General features: G+C 42.4%; 1 protein-coding gene across 1 annotated transcript in view; it reads left to right on the forward strand.

Annotated features, from left to right (window-relative positions):
* Positions 1–10295: 10295 nt before the first annotated feature.
* cacna1fb (calcium channel, voltage-dependent, L type, alpha 1F subunit) overlaps positions 10296–24145 on the forward strand; it is a 46179-nt gene continuing 32329 nt past the window's right edge. Inside the window, exons 1-7 of the mRNA XM_035380559.1 lie at positions 10296–10690; positions 13644–13989; positions 14735–14840; positions 18449–18588; positions 20808–20950; positions 22049–22201; positions 23672–23868. Coding sequence (XP_035236450.1) covers positions 10669–10690; positions 13644–13989; positions 14735–14840; positions 18449–18588; positions 20808–20950; positions 22049–22201; positions 23672–23868 — 1107 coding nt within the window. The 5' untranslated portion in view covers positions 10296–10668. The remainder of the gene's footprint in view (positions 10691–13643; positions 13990–14734; positions 14841–18448; positions 18589–20807; positions 20951–22048; positions 22202–23671; positions 23869–24145) is intronic.

The raw sequence follows: 24145 nt of genomic DNA on the forward strand, positions 1-24145 counted from the left end.
GCCCTGTTGTAATTGCTCTGGTTTTATTTTTATTTTGCCAGTTTAACCCTTGTGTTCTGCTTATTGTCATACATACCCAGGACATTGTTAGGATTTTAAAGAAATATGATGGTGAAACAATACAAAAATATGCAATATATATTATCTTTATCTCAATTCCAAACAATATGAACAATATCCTTGGATAATGGCTGCCATTTGTCTCTGCTAGATCACATTTGACAAAGAAAGTGGGATACATTTTTTTGCGATAAAGATGTTATATTAAAAAAACCACTGTAATGAAGAAATGGGTGACGTAAATTGTCTATCTGTGAAAATTGAATCAATGAAACATGGTTTTCATGCAGTAGATTATTGATATTTATTGTTTTGAACTGACATTCTCAATGATTTTTCATCTTTGTCCTATCACATTCAAATAAACCATTTTGTCAAAAAGACATAAAGCAAATACAAATGATGAACAAGTAATAGAAACACAAAACAATAACCATTAATAAATGCAAACCATATAAATGTGGTGTCAGCTGTCCACATGGTGGCGCTATAACAGGCACCTGAAAATGGACATTGAAAGCACAGAACTCCTGATCCGTATTACATATAGTCACAAAATGAGTCACGAAATCTGGTACTTAAGTACATCTAATCACAATGAACAATTTTGTGTCAAGTACAGATAAAGTGCTCCATGTTGGATTTTTCCACCATTTTGGATTTTTGATAAACACGTTGTAAAACAGAGATTCTTTGATGGCATGGATATACAATTTTCACTGGACACTCTTCTTTAAAGGCACATTATACAGGATTTTTACATTGAAAATATTATTAATTAACAATGCTAAAACATATCTATGATGCACTGGCAATTTCTGTCTTTATGCGCTTTTGCCTGTATTTGTTATTCTAAAATGTGTTCGGGACATTTCTAGGAGTAGCGCTCTTTTCTGTGTGGTGAGGGGTGGTCTGGTATCATATTTCAGCGAGCGGAGTGTTTGCTGCTTGCTAGCCGCTGCAATGGCCCAGATACAGTGAAGCAAAGAGACAAGACGACAGAGCTCGCTCACACTAGATTTAAGCTTAGAATTTCCTTTCCTCGGTGGTGTCAGCTGAAGTTTGCCCAGGGGAGAAAAAATGACACGGAGTTGGCTTGTTTTCTGTTGGACCTCGCTATCAGGCTTGGGTTGCCAGACGTCGGAACGTCAGGTTTTCAAATCATCTACGACGTGTATTGATCAGTGTAATGTCTGCTCAGTAATTGATGGGCGAAATTTACCGGTAATTTCTAATGAATTCACGTGTCTGTGACTCAGTCTGATACTCCAAGGTAGGCCTAAGTGGGCAGGGAGGTGGAGGGGGAGTCTTCTTTGATTGTAAACACATGACCACAGCAAGACTTAAAAAAAAAAAAAATCCTGCCCAGTAGGCTATGCCATTAAAATAATTACTCACGAAAAGTTGCCATGCCAAAACCTATGGCGACAGACAGCCAATGAACCTTCAATATGTGTGGCTTTTTACAAAAATGCTTATAGCTAAATCACAAAAATCCACTGGCCCAATCAAAACACATGGAAGAAATACAGTTCCATATACTGAGGAATTAATGTATTCAAATCAATGGTTAAGAAAGGGTCAAACAATCTGAAATTTTGGAAGAAGCAGACTGCTTCTGAACAAAGCGGTACATCTTATGTTTAGCTGTGTATAAAACTGATATTAACAAGAAAACCAAACAGGCAGAACCCGTGGGTCTGGTCCTTTCTGCTTTCTGTTGGAGTGAGTTTATTATAACCCTATTAACTTGAGAAACAAAGTATTGCTAAGCGCGTAGGCCTAGCTAGCCTACATAGCATAGCCTACGCCAGAGTCATTAGCCAAATATCTATGACGCTAATGGCGATTTTCGTTATGCCTGGAATGTTATATTTAAACAATGTTTAAAGTGCCAATCCTTAATTTTTAAGTTTTGGTGGGTCTGGTGACATCTGTGATGACTGGTGGTCACAAAAGTTCGTTTTCACACAATCTACTAACTATAAAATATTACAAGAACACGTCAAGTGCTCAGAAGATAATCCAGCGCGTTTTGGACAAAGAATACTGCCTAGAGACAACCAAAAATGTCGTCTGTGTCGGTAGCTTGAGAAACACATCAAGCTTTATTTCAAAGACGCTTTTTGGATTTTAGGCGCTTGCTTTTTGCATTCGGTATGCAAGTTCCTATGCGTGCATTATCGCATTTGAATCGGTGCAGAACAAATTAACTGAATAAACAAAACAAAAAATAAAATTAATTGATATACATATACATATGTGCATGTACAGCCTCTGGAGCCAAGCAGCTTTTGACTTACTTAAAGTGTCTGTTCTTGCTTTAGACCTTGAGCGACTGATTGCCTAGCTGGTTATCAAAAAAGTCTCTAAAATGTACTTTGTTTCACATAAAATTGTTTGGACCAATCAAATTAACTAATATAATGTTGAAAAACCATCAGAAAGTGAACGCTCCGTGTATTTAGATGTAATTGAAAACAGCACCCTCTAGTGCACACTCATTTCATTGTACTTTTGCTGAGATTGAAACACTTAAATGGTCTTGTCCTCCCAGGGTTGTTTCTATTTTTTGGGGGGGCTTAAACGAGATATTGTTTGGGGAACCCCTTATTTCTACCACTGCCTCAAGAACTCGGATGAATCCTGTGGGTAAATTAGATCAAGAGCATGGTTTCTTACAAAATACTTATCACTGGTAACACATTTACATGAGTAAAAACGAATCACATTAGTAATATTTCTATTGCACACATTAAATATAGGATTGGGTCAAGTATAATAAACGAATGTACCTGGCATCAAGATAAAACTGAAAAAAACTTTAAATAAAACACGAATTCAGAGTTCACAACAGCTTACAGTAAGTGTGGCTCCAATCAAAAATTCATGAGCTGCTGTTTAGATGGGTTTTGAAAATTTTCAGGAGGACAAGAGTCATGGGCTGTTTAGATGAGTTTATATCATTTTCAGAATGACAAAATTCATGAGTGATTAAAATGGGTGTAGAACATTTTCAGGAGGACTTCTGTTCAGTGTGAATTTCTGAATGAGTTTTAGAACACCTGCTGATGATAGCAATGGTTCCTGAGACTGAACATGACAATCTTGTTGTAGATATGCAGTGCCCTCCAAAATGTTTGGGATGAAAACATCTTTCTTGATTTGGCTCTGTACTCCACAATTCTAGATTTGTAATGAATGTACATGTCGAAAGTGCAGATTCTCAGCTTTTATTAAAGGGTATTTTCATACCTTTTGGTTTCAACATATCAAAATTACACAGCACTTTTTCTACATAGCCCCCCACTAAAATAGTTGAATACAGAGGCAAATCAAAAAAAGAAAAAAGCCTGTGTCTTTGTCCCAAACATTATAGAGTGCACTGTAGTGTATTTACTGTATCCTGGTGCTTTACATTTCATTACAAAAGCCATGGTGGAACTGCCCCTCTGGCAATTTGGTCAGTCCACTTTTGGACCATCCATAATCGCAGTACCCACCCCCACCCCCTCCCTCCTGGCCATGACTGGAAGCACTGCTTACGCGAACCTATGGATCCCTGTCAAAAATCCTGTCTAAATGAGCCAGTTAATGGTGTCCACTTTGCCCAGATGAGCGCTTGGTAGCCAAATCTTAGGCATCTTTATTTAAGGTTGAATAATAATTTGTGTCCCATTTTAAGCTGACTAGCATTTTTGACTATGCTTCTTTTTTTTTCTTTCACCCTTAAGTTGGGTTCCTGAATTGCTTCAGTAAATGCAAAGCTGTACACATGTGTTGAATACTAAAAGATTCATAGACTTCTAGCTCTTCTGTCTGCATGCCGGACAAATATACTCTAAACTGGATAGAAAGGGATTTCAGGCGAGAAATTTCTGACGTGAGCAATAACTTGTGTTCTGGTTCAGGTCAATTGGCTTTTTGTCAAGTCACCACCCCAACCATTTGCAACGATTAAGTAATAACTACTAATTAAACACAGGTGATGATTGACAGCAATGTATTAAATTTAGTGCCATTATTTAGGGCCGTAGACAAATATTGTACAGGCAGGGGATGTTTGATTTTGTTACAAACAGTTAGAAATTTGAGAGCTTGTACATAGCCTTCACAGAATTTAATACATTTCAAATAAGAAATTCAGCAAGTCATACCAATAATAGATTCATCTGAGGCAGAGATATATTAGATAAATGAAATAAATGGCAAATGTGGTGTACACAGTTAAAAGAAAAATTCAAGGTTCTAAAGTAATTACATTTGATCATGGATAGTTATTTAACATTGACTGACAGAACATCCATGTGAAAAGATTCAAGACTCATCTGCATCGGCAGTTAATTCCAACAGACAAATATTGTTTTGCCTTTTAAGATTAGTAAATATTTTTTTGACTGTGTTTGAAATTCACCTAGTGCCATTGAAGTGCTATGATCTTGAGCCAGTAATTTGCAGTTGCCCTGCTTGAATCTGCGCTTCCTCTCGAAACCTGGAACTGAGTTTTATGGTAAGGTTGTCATGCCGATTCTGTACATTTCCTTGGGATCAAAAATACTGAGCGAGTGTTTTGATCCCAAGACATTTTATGAGCTACTTGATGGAAATATGACTTATTTTTGAGTCGATTAAGGTTTTAATGCATTACAGGTCATTCTCTTCTGTAAGGTAGCAAGGTGTATCGGCAAAAAGGCTTTCATATCTGTTGTGCTGTATTTTCCTTTGAGAGAAAATAAAGCATCCACATTTAATTGTCCCGTCTGTTTATTCATGTGTGACTACAGGTATGCTCTCAGTTGTTTTGAAAGGTTTTTTCATTTAGATTTTATAAAAAGCTTTTTTTCTAAGCCTTCCAGCTGATGGTATTTAAAAAAATATACAATGATAAAAAAAATAAAAATTTAACTTCACCCATTTCTTCCAGTGGAAGTTTTGCACTTAAGAACACATCTGTTAAATCTGGAATGACATCCAGCCACCACTTCCCCCTCTGGTCTCATCTCAGACCTTAATTGATGTTTGCTTGTTTTTAATTGTTAGCCTGTTAGTTATCCCCTGTGTGATTTGTTGTTAAATCCATGTTGACGTTGCGATTTCATCCATGTGTGCAGCCTTTCTGGCGAATCATTCTACACTTCACTCAAAATCATGCTTTCCCTAGTGTGCGTGTTTGACATTTCATCCATGTTCCATGTTTCTTTGAAAAAAAAAAAAAACGGAGACATTTGCATTACATTACAGGCATTTTGCAGACGCTCTTACCCAGAATGACTTACACAACTTTTTACATAGCGTTTACATTGTATCCATTTATACAGCTGGATAGATACTGAAGCAGTGCAGTTTAAGTCGCTCAGGGTGCAAAGGCAGTGTCCTGGGAATCAAACCTGTGACCTTGTGGTTACAAGAACAGTTCCTTACCCATTATACTACACTGAATGGTGATCCACGTACTGTATAACAGATTGCTAACTTGATCCCGTTTGGGAGCTAACCTGGTCAGCTAGCTACGTAGCTAGATACTTCTATTGGCTAGCTTGCTAGATAGCCCGATAAACAAGCTAGATAGATGATCCAGCCATCTAGCTAACTGGATGGATAATCCAGTCAGCAATCTAACAAATCATTTAAATAATGTGCTCAGCCAAGACAAGCCAGTGACACAATAAAAAATACTCCCAAGAATAACTATCCCCTTTTGCCTCGCTGTCTGTCTGACTTTCATTGTTTCACTTCCCATTAACTGAACACTGCCCTGATTGGACGCACCGGAATAGCACATGTCCAATCAAATGGTAAATGGACTGCATTTATATAGCGCTTTTATCCAAAGCGCTTTACAATTGATGCCTCTCATTCGCCAGAGCAGTTAGGGATTAGGTGTCTTGCTCAAGGACTCTTCGACACGCCCAGGGCGGGGTTTGAACCGGCAACCCTTCGACTGCCAGACAATCGGTCTTACCTCCTGAGCTATGTCGCCCCAAAATGATCAGATGAATGTGTGAAGCCGAGTGAACTTGTTTGATCCCTAGACATTAAACCAGAGAGGCTCAAGTGTGAAACCAACTAATAAATGTGCAAAATGTAAATGAGAAAAAAAAAAAAAACAATTTATGCACTCATACGCTTCGTATTATCCCCTTGGCATAAATCAAAGAGACAAATAATTATATCTGAACAGTTTCAAAAACTTTGCTCACGGGAAGAACGACTGACAATGCACTTGCGCTCAGAATATGTGTATTTGTAAGTTGCATTTAATTTTCTATAAATAATTGAGCTTTTTTTTTGCTTTTAGTAGGTTATGCTTCATTTTGTGTACGTGATTTCACACTTTTCTCGTGGTGTAGGAAGTCGTGTTTCACTTTCCAGGTTCAGCACATGGGCGTGGCGATGGTGCCGCAGGTCGCGTTGGTGCCTCGTAGCAGGAAGGTTCTGAGTTCGAGTCCGCTGCGTCTCCTTTCGGACTACGCGTGCCGTCCCCGTGTCTGCACAGGCTCCCTCCCACGACCCAAACACATGCAGGTTAGGCTGGTCTAAATCATCTGTGGGCCGTTAATGTGTGAGTGAAGTAGGAATGTGTGTGCGCCCTGCGATGGATTGGTGCCCTGTCCGTGGTGTATTCCTGCCTTCCGTCTACTGCATGCTGGGCTAGGCTCCAGCACCTCCCCCTGGGACTTGTAAGTGCTTTTAAAATGGATGGATGGATTGTTTAGCTTTAAACGGATTGATCTTTTGAAAGTTGACTTTTATTTTGACAGTGATTTTATCAAATGGCTTCAGTGGATTAATTCATCGATAGAGTGAAGTGTAATTAATTGCAGTATTTAATAGCCTCGTGCCCATGCTCCCTCTGTCAGGGAATCGGGTTTCGATCGCTGTTCCCCTGGATAAATCGAGATGAGTTCTGGTCTTGCTCTGTGTGGCTGTTCTGTCTCGAAGTCCTGGGCCCTTTTAGGGAGCGTAATGTCGCTGCATGAATCTGAAACATGGAGAGATTAGACCCACCCGGTAGTGATTTAATCTCAGTGTGGCAAACAATAATCCCCCCCACCCCCACCCCATCTCACTAGCAGAGCTGGGGGAGGGGAGGGGAGGGGAGGGGGGTGGGGGGAGGGAGCTGGAAAGGTGACGGTGGAGGGATGGATTGAGGGAAAAGATTAAATAAAAGCAGAGAGCCATTCTGATGAACTGCTGTGCTCTATGTAACAGTGCCTTACACTTATTTTGACAATATTTTTTATATTTACTAATTATTATTATTATTACTATTATTATTATTATTATTATTATTACTGTTATTACTATTATTATTATTATTATTATTGTAATAATAATAATAATAATAATACGGCTTCATAAATAATTAGTTGTCCTCTTTAGCATTCCCTGCACTGTCTTCAGTTGATAACTTAACTTTTGTTGAAAAATATGATAGAAACAGAATTGGACAACAGCAGTATGTTTAACGGTGGTAATGTACTGTACTAAGCGTGTTTCTTTACAAAACCTCACATCACGCACCTTCCTTTCTGAATACTCTGTTCTACAATGTAGTTGCTAGTAATTTATATCTCTAGCAAGCATGAAATGATATTAAAATGAATATAAATAACCGTACCCTCATTTATTCCAAAATGTTTACTGTCTCTTTACAGCTAACTGTAAGTATGGCTGCCTGCTTGAATGCTGTTTTTCTTTTATAATGAATTTTGATTTGACATTTTTAACGCTACGGAATGTGTGCATTCGTAATGTGTTGCTGTGAATCCTTAAGTGGAAAAACCTCATTTAAGGGCAATAATGTTTTCCATCTGATTCTATTTCATTATACTGCCTCTGCATTTGCTGAAAACATTAGCTGTGTACCACAAAACACCAATAGATGGCATTGTATGTCAGCTCCAATGCTGTAACATCCCCGTCTATGGCCTAGGCGCTAAGGACTGGTCCAGTCTGAGCATGCCGTGGTCACGTCTGTTACACCAAGGGTGCTGTGACGAACATGACTGTGACTAGAACACGGAGGATAGCTCTGTTAAGGCAGGTAAGTTATGTCTGTGCTCTGTTGCTTATGTCTGCAGCTCTATGCCCCATTCTTCCCTTCGGAACTTTGTATTGGCTGAGCTTGATCGGGGTCTGTCCAATCAGAAGCACGGTTTCACAATCCTGGTCTCGGAGCTGAGGTTCTAGAACTCTGGTCGCAAAGGTGAACTGTGAATTTGTACATGAGACCCCCATCTCCCTGGCAACTTCATTGATATCCATTGAAGACATTGTTGCCATATTTATGTCCCATGAATACACAGGTATTACTGAAATGGATCAGTTAAATAATTAGAATACTTTGAACCAAATCATAATTGGTATTTTGATTTAGAAGGGTCTTGTTTGAGAACAAGGCGGCCCTGCTTCCTTTCTCTTTAATCCCACGGCCAAATTAAAGTTTCTGATTTTCTGAGAACTTTTTGGAATGAGCATTATTATAATCTTATTTATATTCACCGCCATCTGCCAGGGGTCCTGTCTGGCAGTGATGCTCCAGCAAATTCAAATTCTGCTGCGTTGGCTGTTTACTCGGTAAATGTAGCTGTGTTATTCACGTTGTGTGTTCTGTATCACGCGCAGTGAGTACACCATGTTATTTGTTCTTTATTGTGTCTGCTGATTGATCCAGAATCGTAACCAATCAGAAGTGTAAACTTTGAAGCCCCAAGCTGCCACAATGTCCACCTCTACAAACTGAAGAAAGTCTTTTAATAGCCTATTTTTTTCCTATTTAAATTCACGATTCATTTTATCCTTCACACAGCTTCCAATAAGTTTTATTTTATAGCTTGTGTTGCCAGATTGAATATAAATATTCCATTTATTTTGTTGTTAGTTTTTTTTTTTGTTGTTGTTGAGTTTACTGGGGATAAATATGGTCTATAGTAGTCATTTTACACAAAGCCAATCCGATTGTGTTTGTCAAGAAGTGCAGAAGCCTTGTTTACAATGCCATAGGAAAATCTTCCCCAGATTACTGCATGCAAATGCGTCAGTGATTGTGGGGTCAAATCTACCTCCAGCTTTTAAAGATATGGGTTATGAGTCCTTCATTCCAGATGTCAAAGATAATCTTTCTCTCTCCCTATCCCTTCTTCACATCCTATCACTCTTTCACTTTTGCTTACTCTCCTACTCCTTTTTCACACGTGATCTATGTCTATCTATCTCTCACTCCTCTCCTCTACATCACTAACCACCCCCTCCCTGAGAGAAAACAGGAGAAGAACAATATCAATCTTCTGTGATCTGTGAAGGGATTACAGGGCCTTCACACACAGTCTGTCATTAGCATGTCAGGGACAGTTCAACACAAAGATGCTTTTCTTGGTGATCACAAAGCGAGGAAAAGAATGGCATTTCAAAAGAGAGTGATGATTTCAGAACAACGAGGAATGCTGCAGTGTGGGGAAAATAAGTTTATCTTCTTTCAGCATATTTCACAAAATTGTTTATGACTAATTCTAAGCAGCAGCTACACAATCTAAATCATTCCATGTGTTTTATTTGGTCAATGGTATATGGTTATTAATTAATTCCAATATATGGTCTTATTTGGATACATTTATATAATGTATAAAAGGCAGATGTGTGTGCAAAATGTGTAAAAGTTTGACATGGTGTGCGTTGCTCCATGTCTAAGATAGACATTAACATGTGCGGGAAAAATGTTAATGATTTCCTGTATCTTATTTCTCTCTTTCTGCACTACGCGATGTACCGACAGGGGTCGTGGTTTCACCAGTAGAGGGAGGAATACACAGAGCGTCGTTGAAGGACTGCGTATTTGTGTACTCCCTGTGAAGACATGGCATTTTAAATAGTTCCAAAGAGGTTTTTTTTCGCGCTTTCGTTCTGTCCCCTATCACCTTGACGCCGAGAAGAACAGTCATCCTGACAAATTTTCCAATTGCCATTGCACTATTTAGTGTAAGATAAATATATGTGTATATTTGCAGTATTAAAATATGTATGTGTAAATAAAACGAATACTCTAATTAAAAAGTAAATAAAAAGCTCACAAATAAATAATATTACAGTATGCGTGCACTTTACAGATGTCCAGCATTTTATGTCGACGTTTCATTTGGCACAGTGCTTGCCCGTCCCTTCCCTTTAATAAGTTTCTAGGCTACCATCCCCTTTAAAGGACTCGATTTGTCTGTAATCCCGAATTGATGGTTTAAATGCGGATAGGTATCGGGAACCCAGGGAGGACGGGAGATTCAAACATTACGTTAACAAACATTTTTTGTCTATTTCTTTCCAACCAAACTGTCCAGCTCGTTGCCTTTAAAAACATAGTAACGGTTCCAGTGTCTCGAATAGCAAATATATTTCTTTTTAACTGTATTTGATATTGGGAAGTGTCATGTGAAGCGCTCCACCCAAATGCATCAGGAGTTGGCGGAACTGAAATGTTCTTTTTATACTGTAGAGATGTTAACTTTTATAACAATGTATTTTATATGCGAATAATTTACCCGAAGTAACACAAAAAGGAGTATGTTTCTTTCAATGTGAATTGGAGAGAACAGGATCCAGCGGCCGAAGTACGACATGTATGACAAAAACCGCAAAAGTAAGAACGCGTTATCTCATTACTTTTATTTAATATTGGATGGGTGGTATTTTGTTAATATCGATTTAATATGCATAATGTATAACTGAAGTACCTTTGTTACACGTTTGCAGTCAATTATGAATATTGGCAAAAGATTGTAGCCTATATCCTACTACCTGTCACTATTAGAGCTCTCAACGGTCAGCGCGTTTGTGCGTATGTGTTTGTGTGTATTTTATTTTATTTTTTTTCGTGTATAATTTAAGGTGAGACAATAAATATTCGGCCATTACCAAGACAAGTGATATAGTTACACTGACCCAAGTGACCCAAAAGTTAATTCCAAGAGTTAAAAGCGAATAAAACTCTTGTTCTGATATCTGTTTAAATGATGCGTATTCTATTTGTTCTAATTATGCATTACTGATTGTTTTTAAGTTCTCTGTTGTGTCGGTATACTAATTAGATATATTAGCCAGGGATTTCAAAACTACCCATAGATGTCCAATGTGGTGACTGGTAACTTGACTATCCTTTCTGTTGGGAGTGAATGGACACTGGACACTGAGCAGTTGAACATTACGTTTCCAATTTGGACTTGATCACAGTAAACTTGTTCTTCTGTAAAAATTACGTTATAATTTTAAACAATTTTCTTTTTGGCCCTCGTCATGGCTGTTCAACTGGAAAACAAGATTATGGTTGGTCAGGCAAAATATAAAGCCATTTCACTTAAATTTTATTGACCTGTACTTGCAAACAGAATTCACAGGAAAATAGTTTGTGATCCGTCTTTAATTTTGGTATTCGCAAAACGGCCTAATGTTGTCTAGAGTGTTCTGTGCTATGCTGCTATATGCTTTTGATTGCTATTCAAGGCCCAAGACCATAGGCTACGAGATTAGTCAATGTAATTGTTAAGTAGCATCGTGTAACTGCGCTAACAGAGCAAAAAGTTGCAGTACTAGTGAATATGAAATTGATGATTTATGATGTAAATACTTTATTTCCGACGGCTGAGGCGGTTTGAACATCCGCACAACAAAGTTTGTGGAGGCCCGTGTCGTTCCTGCCCTCTGTATCCAGGTGTCAATCTTTTAGCGACAGTCGCGATATTTACTTTCCTGTCCTAGTTATTGCATTACCCTCGCCCCCCCCCCCCCCCCCCCCCCCCCCCCCCCCCCGATTTTGGATATCTTCCGCCACAGGTGCGGGCATATGCCATAATTCCCATGATCCGAATTTACAAGTCTGCAAAATCTTCATTGTGGCCTGTGCTATATACAAATGCACATGCGAGTGAAATTATTTCCCTTTTTGTTTGTGAATATGGGACCCACAGATTTGTGATTCTGTGTGTATGTGGGTGTGTACTGATCTCTCATACGTGTATTTTAGGGAAGCTGGGGGCACTGTTTCAGGACCATGTGAACGTGTTCATGTTTTGGTCCTTTTTTATGTGGTAATGTACATGTACCGTAACTATTACTGTACATATGACGTGGTGGGTTGTATGATTCTCCATACATTATGTAACGCTTGCATGTGTAATGATAATAATAATAAAACAATGCATTTACAGCATTTGGAAAGGAAGACACGTGTGATTCTGCCCTCTCCCCTGTTTCAGTGCGGTTTACTTTACCAGCGTTACATTGAGCCTCACACTTCACTTCCGTTATTTGCACCCCCGATGGTATACGAAAAGAACGGATGGGGCCGGCGTTTTTGGGGAAGGTTGCCGTCGGGTTCCATGGCGCTCTGTCCAGGGCCGGTGTCACTGACTTGGGCAAGACCAAAAAACGTGAAACGTGGGGGAGGGGCACCCTTACCTCTGCTCACTTTAATGCTCTTACAAAGATCTCACACCGCACCATCTTATCTTCGTCTAATAGGATTTACGCCCCGCGGCTCAGGCCGTATGGTAATAATATAATTATAATAAGCCCTTAGAGTAGTTGTGTGTGTGTGTGTGTGTAGAAAGAGAGAGAGTGTTAACCTTGGTCTGCTGGGCTCAATGCCATTGGCTGGTTTGTGCTCATGGGACCACAGGTACTAGCACACAAACCCTGTCCCAGAATGCCGTTCTCTCCCACAATCCTGTTGGCGCTCGCTGTTCGAGCGCAAAAGTAGGTCACAGCTGTCCTCCGCTGCCCAGCTTTTCAACCTCGGTTAGAGTCTTTCGCTCATCTGCCCGTGCGTTGCTTCGCGTTCTCTCACCTTCACTCTGTGCCACCTCATCCGCACGATCTGCCTTTTCTTTAATCTGCTTCTTATTTTCACATTTTAATCGTATTCATGTGAATGGACGAGTACTCTTTCTGAGGCATGATCACTGTCTGATGTTCAGAAACGGTTCTGCGGTGATTGTCTACACCTGTGTCAGTATAAATATAGAAAATAACCAGTTTTCTATGACTCACAGATCATGGCTTTAATACGTGGGTTAATGGGTTCCCTGACTTTGTTGTTGGTTTGTTACACTGTTGTCTGTGGTTGGTTATGCATGTGATTTGGTGGAGGCAGTTTCCCTCTACAGTGTGTCAGTACTGCAGTGAGAGGCAATGGACCTCATTCACAAAACTTTTTCTTAAATTATTCTTACTGTTGTTCTTAAAAATGTTCCTACAAAAAACCAATATGAGATGCACGACACAAGTGCAGACCTTTGTTATTGTGCATGTCCCAGGCATGTGAGATGCGGACAAATACAGGTAAGAGAAAAATGACGAATGCCAAAATGTTCTTCTTACGCGCAGTTTACGATCAAATGTGATGGTGCACATGTTTCGGGAATGAGGCCCAATGACTCTGAGGTGGGTGCATCAGTATTGTGGTCAGTGTCTCTCTGAGGTATGTGCGTCAGTACTGCGGTTAGGGTCTGTGTTTTCCCCAGGCGTGTGTGTGTCCATGCCTCCCTGCGGTGGTGTGCACGTAGGGAAGTGTTGAGCAGATGCTCTCTGTTCCACAGGCAATGGACCGGAAGGGTTCTCCAACGCCAGCGAGGCGGAAGGCGGAGGTGACGAGGAAGAGGAGGAGGAGGAGGAGGAGGAGGAAGGAGAGGGGGATGACGGAGGAGACGACGAGAACGGCGATATGGCGTGGCAGGACTCGGGGGAGAACGGAGGGATGAGGATGAACAGGACCGTCACGATGAACTCCACCACCAGCTCCACCGGCACGCAACGCAAACGGAGCCAGCACGCCAAGAAGCAGGCACCAGGGGGCAGCACTGTGCAGCGCGCGCCCCGGGCCCTCTTCTGCCTGCGCCTCAACAACCCCATCCGCAGGGCGGCGCTCTCCATCGTGGAGTGGAAGTATCCTGAGGAAGTACCTACTGACAGGGGTGATAAAGTACATACTGATTGTGGTGAAGTACATACTGACAATGGTGATAAAGTACAACCTGACTGGTGATAAAGTACATACTGACAGTAGTGATTAAGTACATATTGACTGTGGTGATAAAGTACATACTGACAGTAGTGATAAAATTCATACTGACAGTAGTGATAAAGTACATACTAACAGTAGTGATAAAATTCATACTGACAGTAGTGATAAAATTCATACTGACAGTAGTGATAAAGTACATACTGACAGTAGTGATAAAATTCATACTGACAGTAGTGATAAAGTACATACTGACAGTAGTGATAAAGTACATACTGACAGTGGTGAAGTACATACTGACAGTAGTAATAAAGTACATACTGACTGGTGATAAAGTACATACTGACAGTGGTGATACAATAGACTGCAATAACATTGAGTTAAGCTTTCGTTTCATGTTAGGGAAGAACGTCAGTACTTGAAGAAGAGAGCAAGAAAAAAAACTTAAACTTTTCTTGCTTAAAACCACTTTTTCCTTCTGTGCTTCAAGTGTAGGTGAAGTTTATTTTTCCCTTTTGCTGCTACAGTTTCCATGCACATTCCATGAGAGTTTTGTGAGGTAGCGTCAGAGCCCCATATTTCCCTTAAGGGTGTTGAAGTCGCACAGAGACAGGTGCGCGCTCGCTCGGTGGAGTTGGTTGGTTTCCTTAAACGCCCCCCTCCTTAAAGGCCTTTCGATGTCTTCATCCTGCTCGCCATCTTCGCTAACTGCGTGGCACTGGGCGTGTCCAAACCCTTCCCGGAGGACGACTCCAATGCCACCAACCACGACCTGGTGAGTAGGGACGATGATGAAGATGGTGATAGCGCTGATGATGATGATGATGATCATGATGGTGGTGGTAAAGGTGATATGGTTAGTCATCTGTATATTTTCTTGTGATCTTTATGGCATGTTTGGACAGATAATTATAATGTAATGATGATTACGGAAGGTAAAATTGCAGAAAGCTGGGATTGGAGTGTTTCGTAATGAAAACACTAGAATTTGAGGTATCTGATCTTAAAGACGTTCTCATAACCGGACAACATTACATTTTGCACATTCCTTTTTTACGTTAGTTATTTTTTTCTCACTTTAATCCCATTTGATGGAATTTGCGCCTGTTTTGAAGAGGTAATAATCCCACGTGCTTCATTCAGATTTGACCCAATAAAGAGATTTTCCTCATTCTGCTCATCTCTGTGTTGGCAGATTCTTCTCTGCAACGTGTTACACCTCACGACTCCGCTTTCACCACACAAAGTCCATTACACCACACAGAATTCATTACACCACACAAAGTCCATTACACCACACTGCACCCCGGTACAGCTATTTTTATGCACATTATTTGTCACTACTTTGACAATGCATTTATGCTTAGGGCACAGAATACAAGAAGCTTTCCATTGATAATCTTTTGGCATATGCTTAGTGTTATTTTTAACAGCACCACTGTATAATAATAAATAATAAGAAACCAATGGACATCTCAATTTTAAAATGTAAAGGCACACAATGTAACATATTGGCTGGGGGGTAACATCATAAATAGCCTATTTGCATCAACCAAAAAAAAAACATTGATATCATCTTATTATTCTTGTTAATATCATTCATACTCTACATATCTCAGGTATTTTGGGATTGCCATGGTTACTCTTGTTTGTTTGTGCTTGTTTCATCCTAGCGTCATTGGAGGCGTCCGACCGTTCTGTTGGGCAGTCTTAGCAGCTGCTTCCTCTGTGAAAACAGAGTTGTTTGTATTTGGATTAGTGAATGACTTTTCAGCCCATCTACTCTCATTATTTACTTACTTCCTGAAAAACTTTGCCAACCCTGTAGCATCTTCGCTAACTGTTTCTCCTGAGAACCTCAGTCTTAACAAATGAGACTGCAGTCTTAAGCGTTTTCTTTGGATGCTCCTGGAAACTGATGCGGTCTAGGGGTTATCAACCAAGGTGGACTGAGTGTGGTAAAATGGCACAGGTCCCTAACATTTCTACCCACGATCTTTAAGTCTGTTAGAGCTTATTATACACTATTTACTGTACATTGTGTCTGCAGTTATTAATATTCATGGGAAGGCTCTTTCCCTAATCGCTGATGATAATGAACAGTTCTGCTTTAGCCCACATGGGATTCCCGGCCTGACTGTATTAATGCAGCTAATTAATGAGCCCAGACCCCTGTGGGTTTTCTCTCAGTTTTCTGTGCTTTTGTATGTTCTGCTGGTTGCCATATAGAAAGCATGGGAATCTTCATTTATCCAGTCTCTCCACAGGGATCCCTGAGCAAACCCCCTCCCCCCCAAGACTGAGGGCAGGGTCACTCCAATGGTCCGTGGCTAATGGTTTTAGCGTATGCTAGGCAGTGTAGCCCAAGGTTTTAGCATTGAGTTGTGTAGCTAATGGTTTTAGCACTGACTTGTGTAGCTAATGGTTTTAGCATTGTGTTGTGTAGCTCATGGTATTAGCATTGTGTTGATGGGTTTAGAATTGTGTTGTGTAGCTCATGGTTTTAGCATTGTGTTGATAGGTTTAGAATTGTCTTGTGTAGCTCATGGTTTTAGCATTGTCTTGTGTAGCTCATGGTTTTAGCATTGTGTTGTGTAGCTCATGGTTTTAGCATTGTGTTGTGTAGCTCATGGTTTTAGCATTGTGTTGTGTAGCTCATGGTTTTAGCATTGTGTTGTGTAGCTCATGGTTTTAGCATTGTCTTGTGTAGCTCATGGTTTTAGCATTGTGTTGTGTAGGATACGGCTTTAGCATTGTGTTGTGTAGCTAATGGTTTTAGCATTGAGTTGTGTGGTTCTAGTCTGTGGCAGTGTGGCTAACGGCGTGAGCCTGTATTAGCCAGTGGAATAAAAGCACTGGTCCTGTGCAGAAAGGGAAATAATCCTCTCCCTGTACGACACATTACTGCCAACATCATCTGCAGCCTGGCGAAGGCCAGCTGAGGCTACTGGGGAGGAGGAGCGGGGCATGAAAGGGGAGTGAAGGGTTTCAGGAGGATAGGAAGGACAGGAGGATAGGAAGGTTGAAACGGAGGAGAGGGGAGAAAGAGTGAGAGCTGAAATTGAGAGATGGAAACGGGGTTTTGGGGCAAGGGGCAGGGAGATGGAGGGAGTTACAGGATGAGAGAGAGTTGGGGGGATGTTGAAACTGCCTGTTCGTTTGGCTGCTCTGGGCCTTGATAAGCGGCTTACTCTCCCCCTCCCTCTCCCCCTCTCCACCTCTTCATCTCTCTCTTCCCTCTGCTGTCCATCTTTCTCTTCCCCTCCCTCTCCCCCTCTTACTCCCACTCTCACTTCCACTCCCTCTCCCCCTCTCCATCTCTCCCTTCCCTCTGCTGTCCATCTCTTTCTCCCTCTCACCATGTTTGCCCCCTCTTCTCTCTGAGCCATCCCTCTCTGCATCTCGTCTTTCTGTCCTTCTCAATCTCTCATTGTTGAGGTGTGTGTGTGTGTGTGTGTGTGTGTGTGCGTGCGTGCATGTGCATGTGCGTGTGTGTGTGTGTGTGTGTGTGTGTGTGTGCGTGTATGTGCGTGTGAGTGTGTGTGTGTGCATGCACCAGTCTGAACCCAGATTATGACGGATTGGTAATCCTCTGGAAGTCCACATTAAGCTCCCCTCTGGGGTGCAGCTATTGCCCTGCTCTCGGCTACACCACCACCCAACTACACCACCCTGGACCCACCTACACCACCTCGCACCCAACTACACCTACCTGCCCTCCACCCAGCTACACCACCACCCAAATACACCACCCTGGACCCACCTGCATCACCTTACACCCAACTACACCTGCCTGCCCTCCACCCAGCTACTCCTTCCTGCTGTCTATCTGTCGGCAATGTTCAGCTCCTCTTAAGAAAATTCACCTGCTGAATAATTAGAACCAGAGCATGTGTTAATTATGGATTTTAAATTTGAGCTGCAGCTCTCTGTGGTTTAAGTCCTGACCCCCCCAGCCCCCCCCCCGCCCCTCCAGCTGTTGAAAAACTGTAAAGCTGCTGTACAGTAAACTTGTGTGTCCCCCATGTTGTATCTCAGCCTGATACTCTAGATTCTGTTTAGAATTAGCGTGGGTCTGTCACAGTATCCCCCGGCTTGGGGTTACCGTCAGTCAGGCCAGACCCTTTTGCTCATTTAACTCAGATGGGTGCGCTTGCAAGGCAAGAGCACGTGCAGCTAGTCACTCTGGATAAGACTCTCTGCTAGGGGAAAGTAAATGGCAATAATCAACCCCGTATGGATGCGTGAGAATTTATCTGGAACAGCGCGTTTCATCGTAACCTTCCGTAGAGGGATGAGTATGAGTGAAACTGAACTGAATTTGGCCGAATTGAGTCGGGCTGACTGATTCATGCGGCCTGGGGTGCGTCTGTCGCCCTGCAGGAGCAAGTGGAGTACGTCTTTCTGATCATCTTCACCGTGGAGACCTTTCTGAAGATCCTGGCGTACGGGTTAGTCATGCACCCCACCTCCTACATCCGCAACGGCTGGAACATGCTGGACTTCGTCATCGTCATCGTGGGGTACGCTGCATCTCTTTTCCCTTTCTCCGTTTTCTCTGGTACTCTGAGTCTCTCCCGCCAGTTCTCCCCTCAGCCCTCCCCCCGGCCCTCTCCTCCAGCTCCTCCCGCCAGCCCTCCCCGATTGGTACGCAAAATATTGAACTATTGACACAATAACTTGGGGAGACATTAGACGAAGAGCAACTACAGTAACTACATGTTCTTGTGGGGAAAAATGATTGACTTCATATTTTGACTGTATTGTTACCGTTGATCTACATTGGAACGGGTGGCTGAAAGACCTGTACTGGAGCCAACCGCTGTCGCTAGTGAGCTGCGTCTCTCAACAAAACCAGGAAGTGAGCTTCAAAAAACAAAGCCCAGTTTTGGCTGCTTAGATTTGACTGACAAGGCAACATGTCGAACGCTGTTCGTTGGAACAGCGAGCTTTAAAGCAGTGGGCAATGCAGTCCAGATTCACAGGCTAGATCCTTTACACAGCCCAGGCTTCAGTTTGGGCTGAACGACCCTGTGTGTTCCTCATGGTTTTATGGCTGAGATTACCCATGGGGCAGTGGGCCATAGTTACCCATCATGTAGTGGGCTGGCATGCAGTGAAGGTGTTCACTTCTGAAGCTCCTTGTTCATCAGAGGGCACATTTAAAGGAAATAATGTCTACATTTTGTTAAATTTTCTTATGTAGGTTTATTTTTGTGGGAGTAACCAAACTATTATTGGTACATAAGAAGCATGCAAAATTAATTTATTTCCATATGTAATTGTTATGATGCTTTTTTAGCTTTTCATCTGTATTTATTATGCGTATACAAAAAATTGATCCAACATTCAAAGGATTGTAGCTTAACCATGGATGACTGACACAGGGACGCTGCTAAATTTGCTTCAGTTTGACGGGCGAGCTGAATCTTATAATGGAAGCCGAAGCTGGATTCCACACGGAGAGGAGGAACAGAGTGAATATGTTGGTACTGAGGATAGCTGTAGCTCATATCAGCCCCTCTCCAAACATCAGTGAAGACGATGTGGCACTTTACTGGACTTAATGTGCCTTTGTGTGTAGCATGAAGCTTTGCGGTTCATTTCGAATGGAGGGGGAACGTTTTGGGTCCAAACTAATTTGAGATAATGTCGCTCTGAGGGGACTGGGGTGGGGGGATGGGACTGCCCTCACTGATTGTACCAGGGAAAGAGAGTCATCGAAATGCGATTTATTTTTTGGAAAGTATATCACTTTTTATCAAAAGTGGAGGTCTATGAAAGCACTTGATAGAGTAAGAGCTGGCTAACATACTAAAACACACATTTCAGAAATGACAATATACGCATTCAAACGATTCCGTTAATAATGCGATGTGGCCAGCAGCCAATCCTGTTTGTCCGTGCTAAATCCCCTCTGCCTGTTCCTTTCCGACCCGCGACTCACTGAGGTGTGTGTGCGTGCGCTCGCGAGTCCAGCTTTGCGCACGGACAGCGCTGAGGTGGGGCTTAGGAGGTACGGCCCACTCACGCTGCTCTTTTATTGATTGGCAGGAGTGCCAGCCAGTTAAAACTGAATTACAAATCACTTGCTGGTTTTCAATTTGAAGCAATTTTTTCTACTTTCTCATTTTCTGTGAGATTTTCATCCTTTCCCCCCAGCAATCGATATCGCCAAAATAAATTGGAAAAGTGTCCAAAGACCTAACAATCATCATATTTTGTGACCAGTCAGCACACCCATATGAGATATATCTTGACACTTTCTCATTTGTTAGAAATTATGCCTTTTTTAAATTCTGTGGTGCTTTGGAATTCTCCACCCCAATTTTTCGCAGTAATAGAGCTCCATCAAGCGTTTCACCAAATGCAAGTTTTGGGTTGTTCGTGAAATGCCAGCGATGCATTCAGATTAGCCGTTAGCCAGAAGAGAAACAGATGAAAAAGCGAAATTATTTAAGGTCAGCAGAGAATTATCTTAGCCGTGTACTGTATGAAGCGGGAAAGTGTAATTATGGGGAAACAACAGGAAGTAAACAGCTTGTCACATATATGACATCATCGGCTTTGCACTGAACTGTGGCAGATTGTGGCAAGGAACTGGCTGCGTACGCTGACCTTCAAATGAAGCTCAGAGGAATGGGAATATCAAAACGTGTAAACGTGTGTGTATGTACGCCTGTGTAAGCGTGTGCGTGTGTGTGTGTGTGTGTAAGCGTGTGTGTGTGTGTGTGTGTTGCAGGTTGTTCAGCGTGGTGCTGGAGACGATGACCCACAGGCCGGGGGATGCGCATCACATGGCGGGGAAGCCGGGGGGGCTGGATGTGAAGGCCCTGAGAGCCTTCAGAGTGCTCCGCCCCCTCAGACTGGTCTCAGGAGTACCCAGTGCGTCACTGCGCCCTCACACACACTTACTGTACACTCATACACACACACTGCGCCCTCACACACACTTACTGACTGTACACACACACACACACACACACTGTATACACACACACTCACTCACTGAACACATACTGCACCCACACACACTGTACACACACACACACACACTCACTGTACGCACTCACACACTATACACACACATACACACACACACACACACACAAAATTCAAAATTCAAAAATTCAAAATGCTTTATTGGCATGAAATACACTTGTACTTATTGCCAAAGCGTACACATAGAAACAGGAACAGGAAACATGAAATACGAACAACATTGTGGAAACGACAACAATGCAATCAACAGTGTGGCAATGGCCACAACGAGTAGGCTATACAATAATAACAATAATAAAATCATAACAATAATAATAATAATAATAATAATGTGAAAGAATAAATTTTTTTTTAAAAAGATAGAAATTAATAAATAATTAAAATAAATATATTTCTGGTGGTCAACCAGTGTCCCTCAGATTATGGCAGGCCGAGATGTACTTTGCTGCTAGTGGAGCCGTTGGCCTTTCTCCTAGCAGGATTAGCATTTTTTCCTCATTTGTTTGGGAAAGGAAGTCTTTTATAATTAGAGAAAATTTGTTGAAATAATGTGTCCTAATTTCTGAATATTTTTCACAATGTAGGAGAAAGTGCATCTCTGTTTCCACCTCTCCTGTCTTACAGTGACCACATATACGTTGTTCTTTTGGTAACCATGTACGCACACACTCACTGTACGCACTCACACACTATACACACACACTATACACACACACATACACACACACACACACACACATGCACTGTACACACATACACACACGCACAAACACTCACGCTCACACACACACACGCACACACACTGTACACACACTGGCACACACTGTACATGCATACTGCTGTGTTCTCTGTGTTTTTGGTGTCAATATCAGCTTTTGAGTGTGTATGTTTGTGTGTGTGTGTGTGTGTGTGTGTGTGCGTGTGTGTGTGTGTGTGTGTGTGTGCGTGTGTGTGTGTGTGTGCGTGCGCACGTGTGTCCAGGTCTCCAGATCGTGCTGAACTCCATCATGAAGGCCATGGTGCCCCTGCTGCACATCGCCCTGCTGGTCCTCTTCGTCATCATCATCTACGCCATCATCGGCCTGGAGCTCTTCATCGGCAGGATGCACAGGACCTGCTACTACATCGGCACAGGTCCCCACATCGCAGCTCCTGCGTCTGCTTCCCCCATCAAACGCACTTCAACAAGAAATTACACAGCTCCTGCGTCAACTTCCCCCATCAAACACACTTCAACAAGAAATTACACAGCTCCTGCGTCAGCTTCCCCCATCAAACACACTTCAACAACAAATTACACAGCTCCTGCTTCAGCTTCCCCCATCAAACACACTTCAACAAGAAATTACACAGCTTTTGCGTCAGCTTCCCCCATCAAACACACTTCAACAACAAATTATCTTCAGAGACGTGCTTGGGTCATGTGACTGTGTGGTCATGTGACTGCTTGGTCAGACTCTGAAGCTCTCTCGTCCTGCAGGTTTCCTCACCAGCTCCATAATGTTTGGGCCAAAAACGTTTTTTTTTTCTTGATTTGGTTCTGTATTATTTTTACTATTTTGCGCAATTTTAGATAAAACAATTGACCTTTTTTTTATACACTTTGGTTAAAACGACAGGACTTTTATACATACGTAGCCCCCCTATTTCTGGGTGCCGTAATGTTTGGGACATTAATGTTATGTAAATGAAAGTCGTCATGTTTAGTACTTTGCTTGCAGTGATTGCATGGATGCAATGAGCTCACTGCATACAGAACTAATTCAGGTTACATAGCCCAAGGGTGCAGTGGCAGTGTCCACCCTGGAGATTTAACCTGCAACCTTTAGGTTACCAGCCCAGTTAATTATGAATGGACGCATTTCTTCTGAAGGGCTCCTATTCCACGAAAACGTTATTAATCGCGCTGTAGTGTACGATTATGGCAGCACTGTACAGTTGCCGTAGCATTGTGTAGGAGTGTGTCCGGACTTAAACACAACTGAAGGATGCGTTTCTCAAGTCTACTTGTGTTTTTCAAACGGTCCAAGGAAGATGTCATCAATTAATTTAATCTGCATGTGTCTCTAAACCAGTGTTTCTCAACCCTGGTCCTGGGGACATGTTTTAGATGTTTCCCTGCTCCAACACACCTGATTCAAATTAATGGGTCGTCATCAAGCTCTGCAGAAGCCTGATAACGACCCATTCGTTTGAATCAGGTGTGTTGGAGCAGGGAGACATCTAAAACATGCAGGGCAGTGGGTCTCCAGGACCAGGGTTGAGAAACACTGCTCTAAACCTAACAGTCTGACGTCAATCGATTACGTAAACCAATAACTATCGCTTAGGATGTACATTGCAAGGCTTTTAGCAGATGCTCTTATCCAGTGCGACTTGCACAACTTTTTACATTGCAACGGCAATGTCCTACCTAGGAATCGAACCTGTGACCTTTTGGTTACAAGACCAGCTCCTTGCCCATTGCGCTACACTGCCGCCCGCGTATGCAGTTAGCCGCGTCCCGCGCATCGTAGCCTCGTAGCATTCAGCTCGCCGTTGTTCCCGTCGCGGCGGCGGCGGTCGGGTGACGTCCGCGGCCGCCTCTCTCTCTCTCTCTTTCAGACATCAACGTGGAGGACGACCCCGTGCCGTGCGCCTTCGCCGGGCACGGCCGGCAGTGCGCCGTCAACGGCTCCGAGTGCCGGGGAAAGTGGGACGGGCCCAACGGCGGCATCACCAACTTCGACAACTTCTTCTTCGCCATGCTCACGGTCTTCCAGTGCATCACCATGGAGGGCTGGACCGACGTGCTGTACTGGGTAATTCCCCACGTGTCTCTGTCAGTGCTGTACTGGGTAATTCCCCGCATGTCTCTGTCAGTGCTGTACTGGGTAATTCCCCGCGTGTCTCTGTCAGTGCTGTACTGGGTAATTCCCCGCGTGTCTCTGTCAGTGCTGTACTGGGTAATTCCCCGCGTGTCTCTGTCAGTGCTGTACTGGGTAATTCCCCCCGCGTGTCTCTGTCAGTGCTGTACTGGGTAATTCCCCGCGTGTCTCTGTCAGTGCTGTACTGGGTAATTCCCCCCGCGTGTCTCTG

This window comes from Anguilla anguilla, chromosome 11 (genome assembly GCF_013347855.1).
Source record: "Anguilla anguilla isolate fAngAng1 chromosome 11, fAngAng1.pri, whole genome shotgun sequence".
NCBI lineage: Eukaryota > Metazoa > Chordata > Actinopteri > Anguilliformes > Anguillidae > Anguilla > Anguilla anguilla.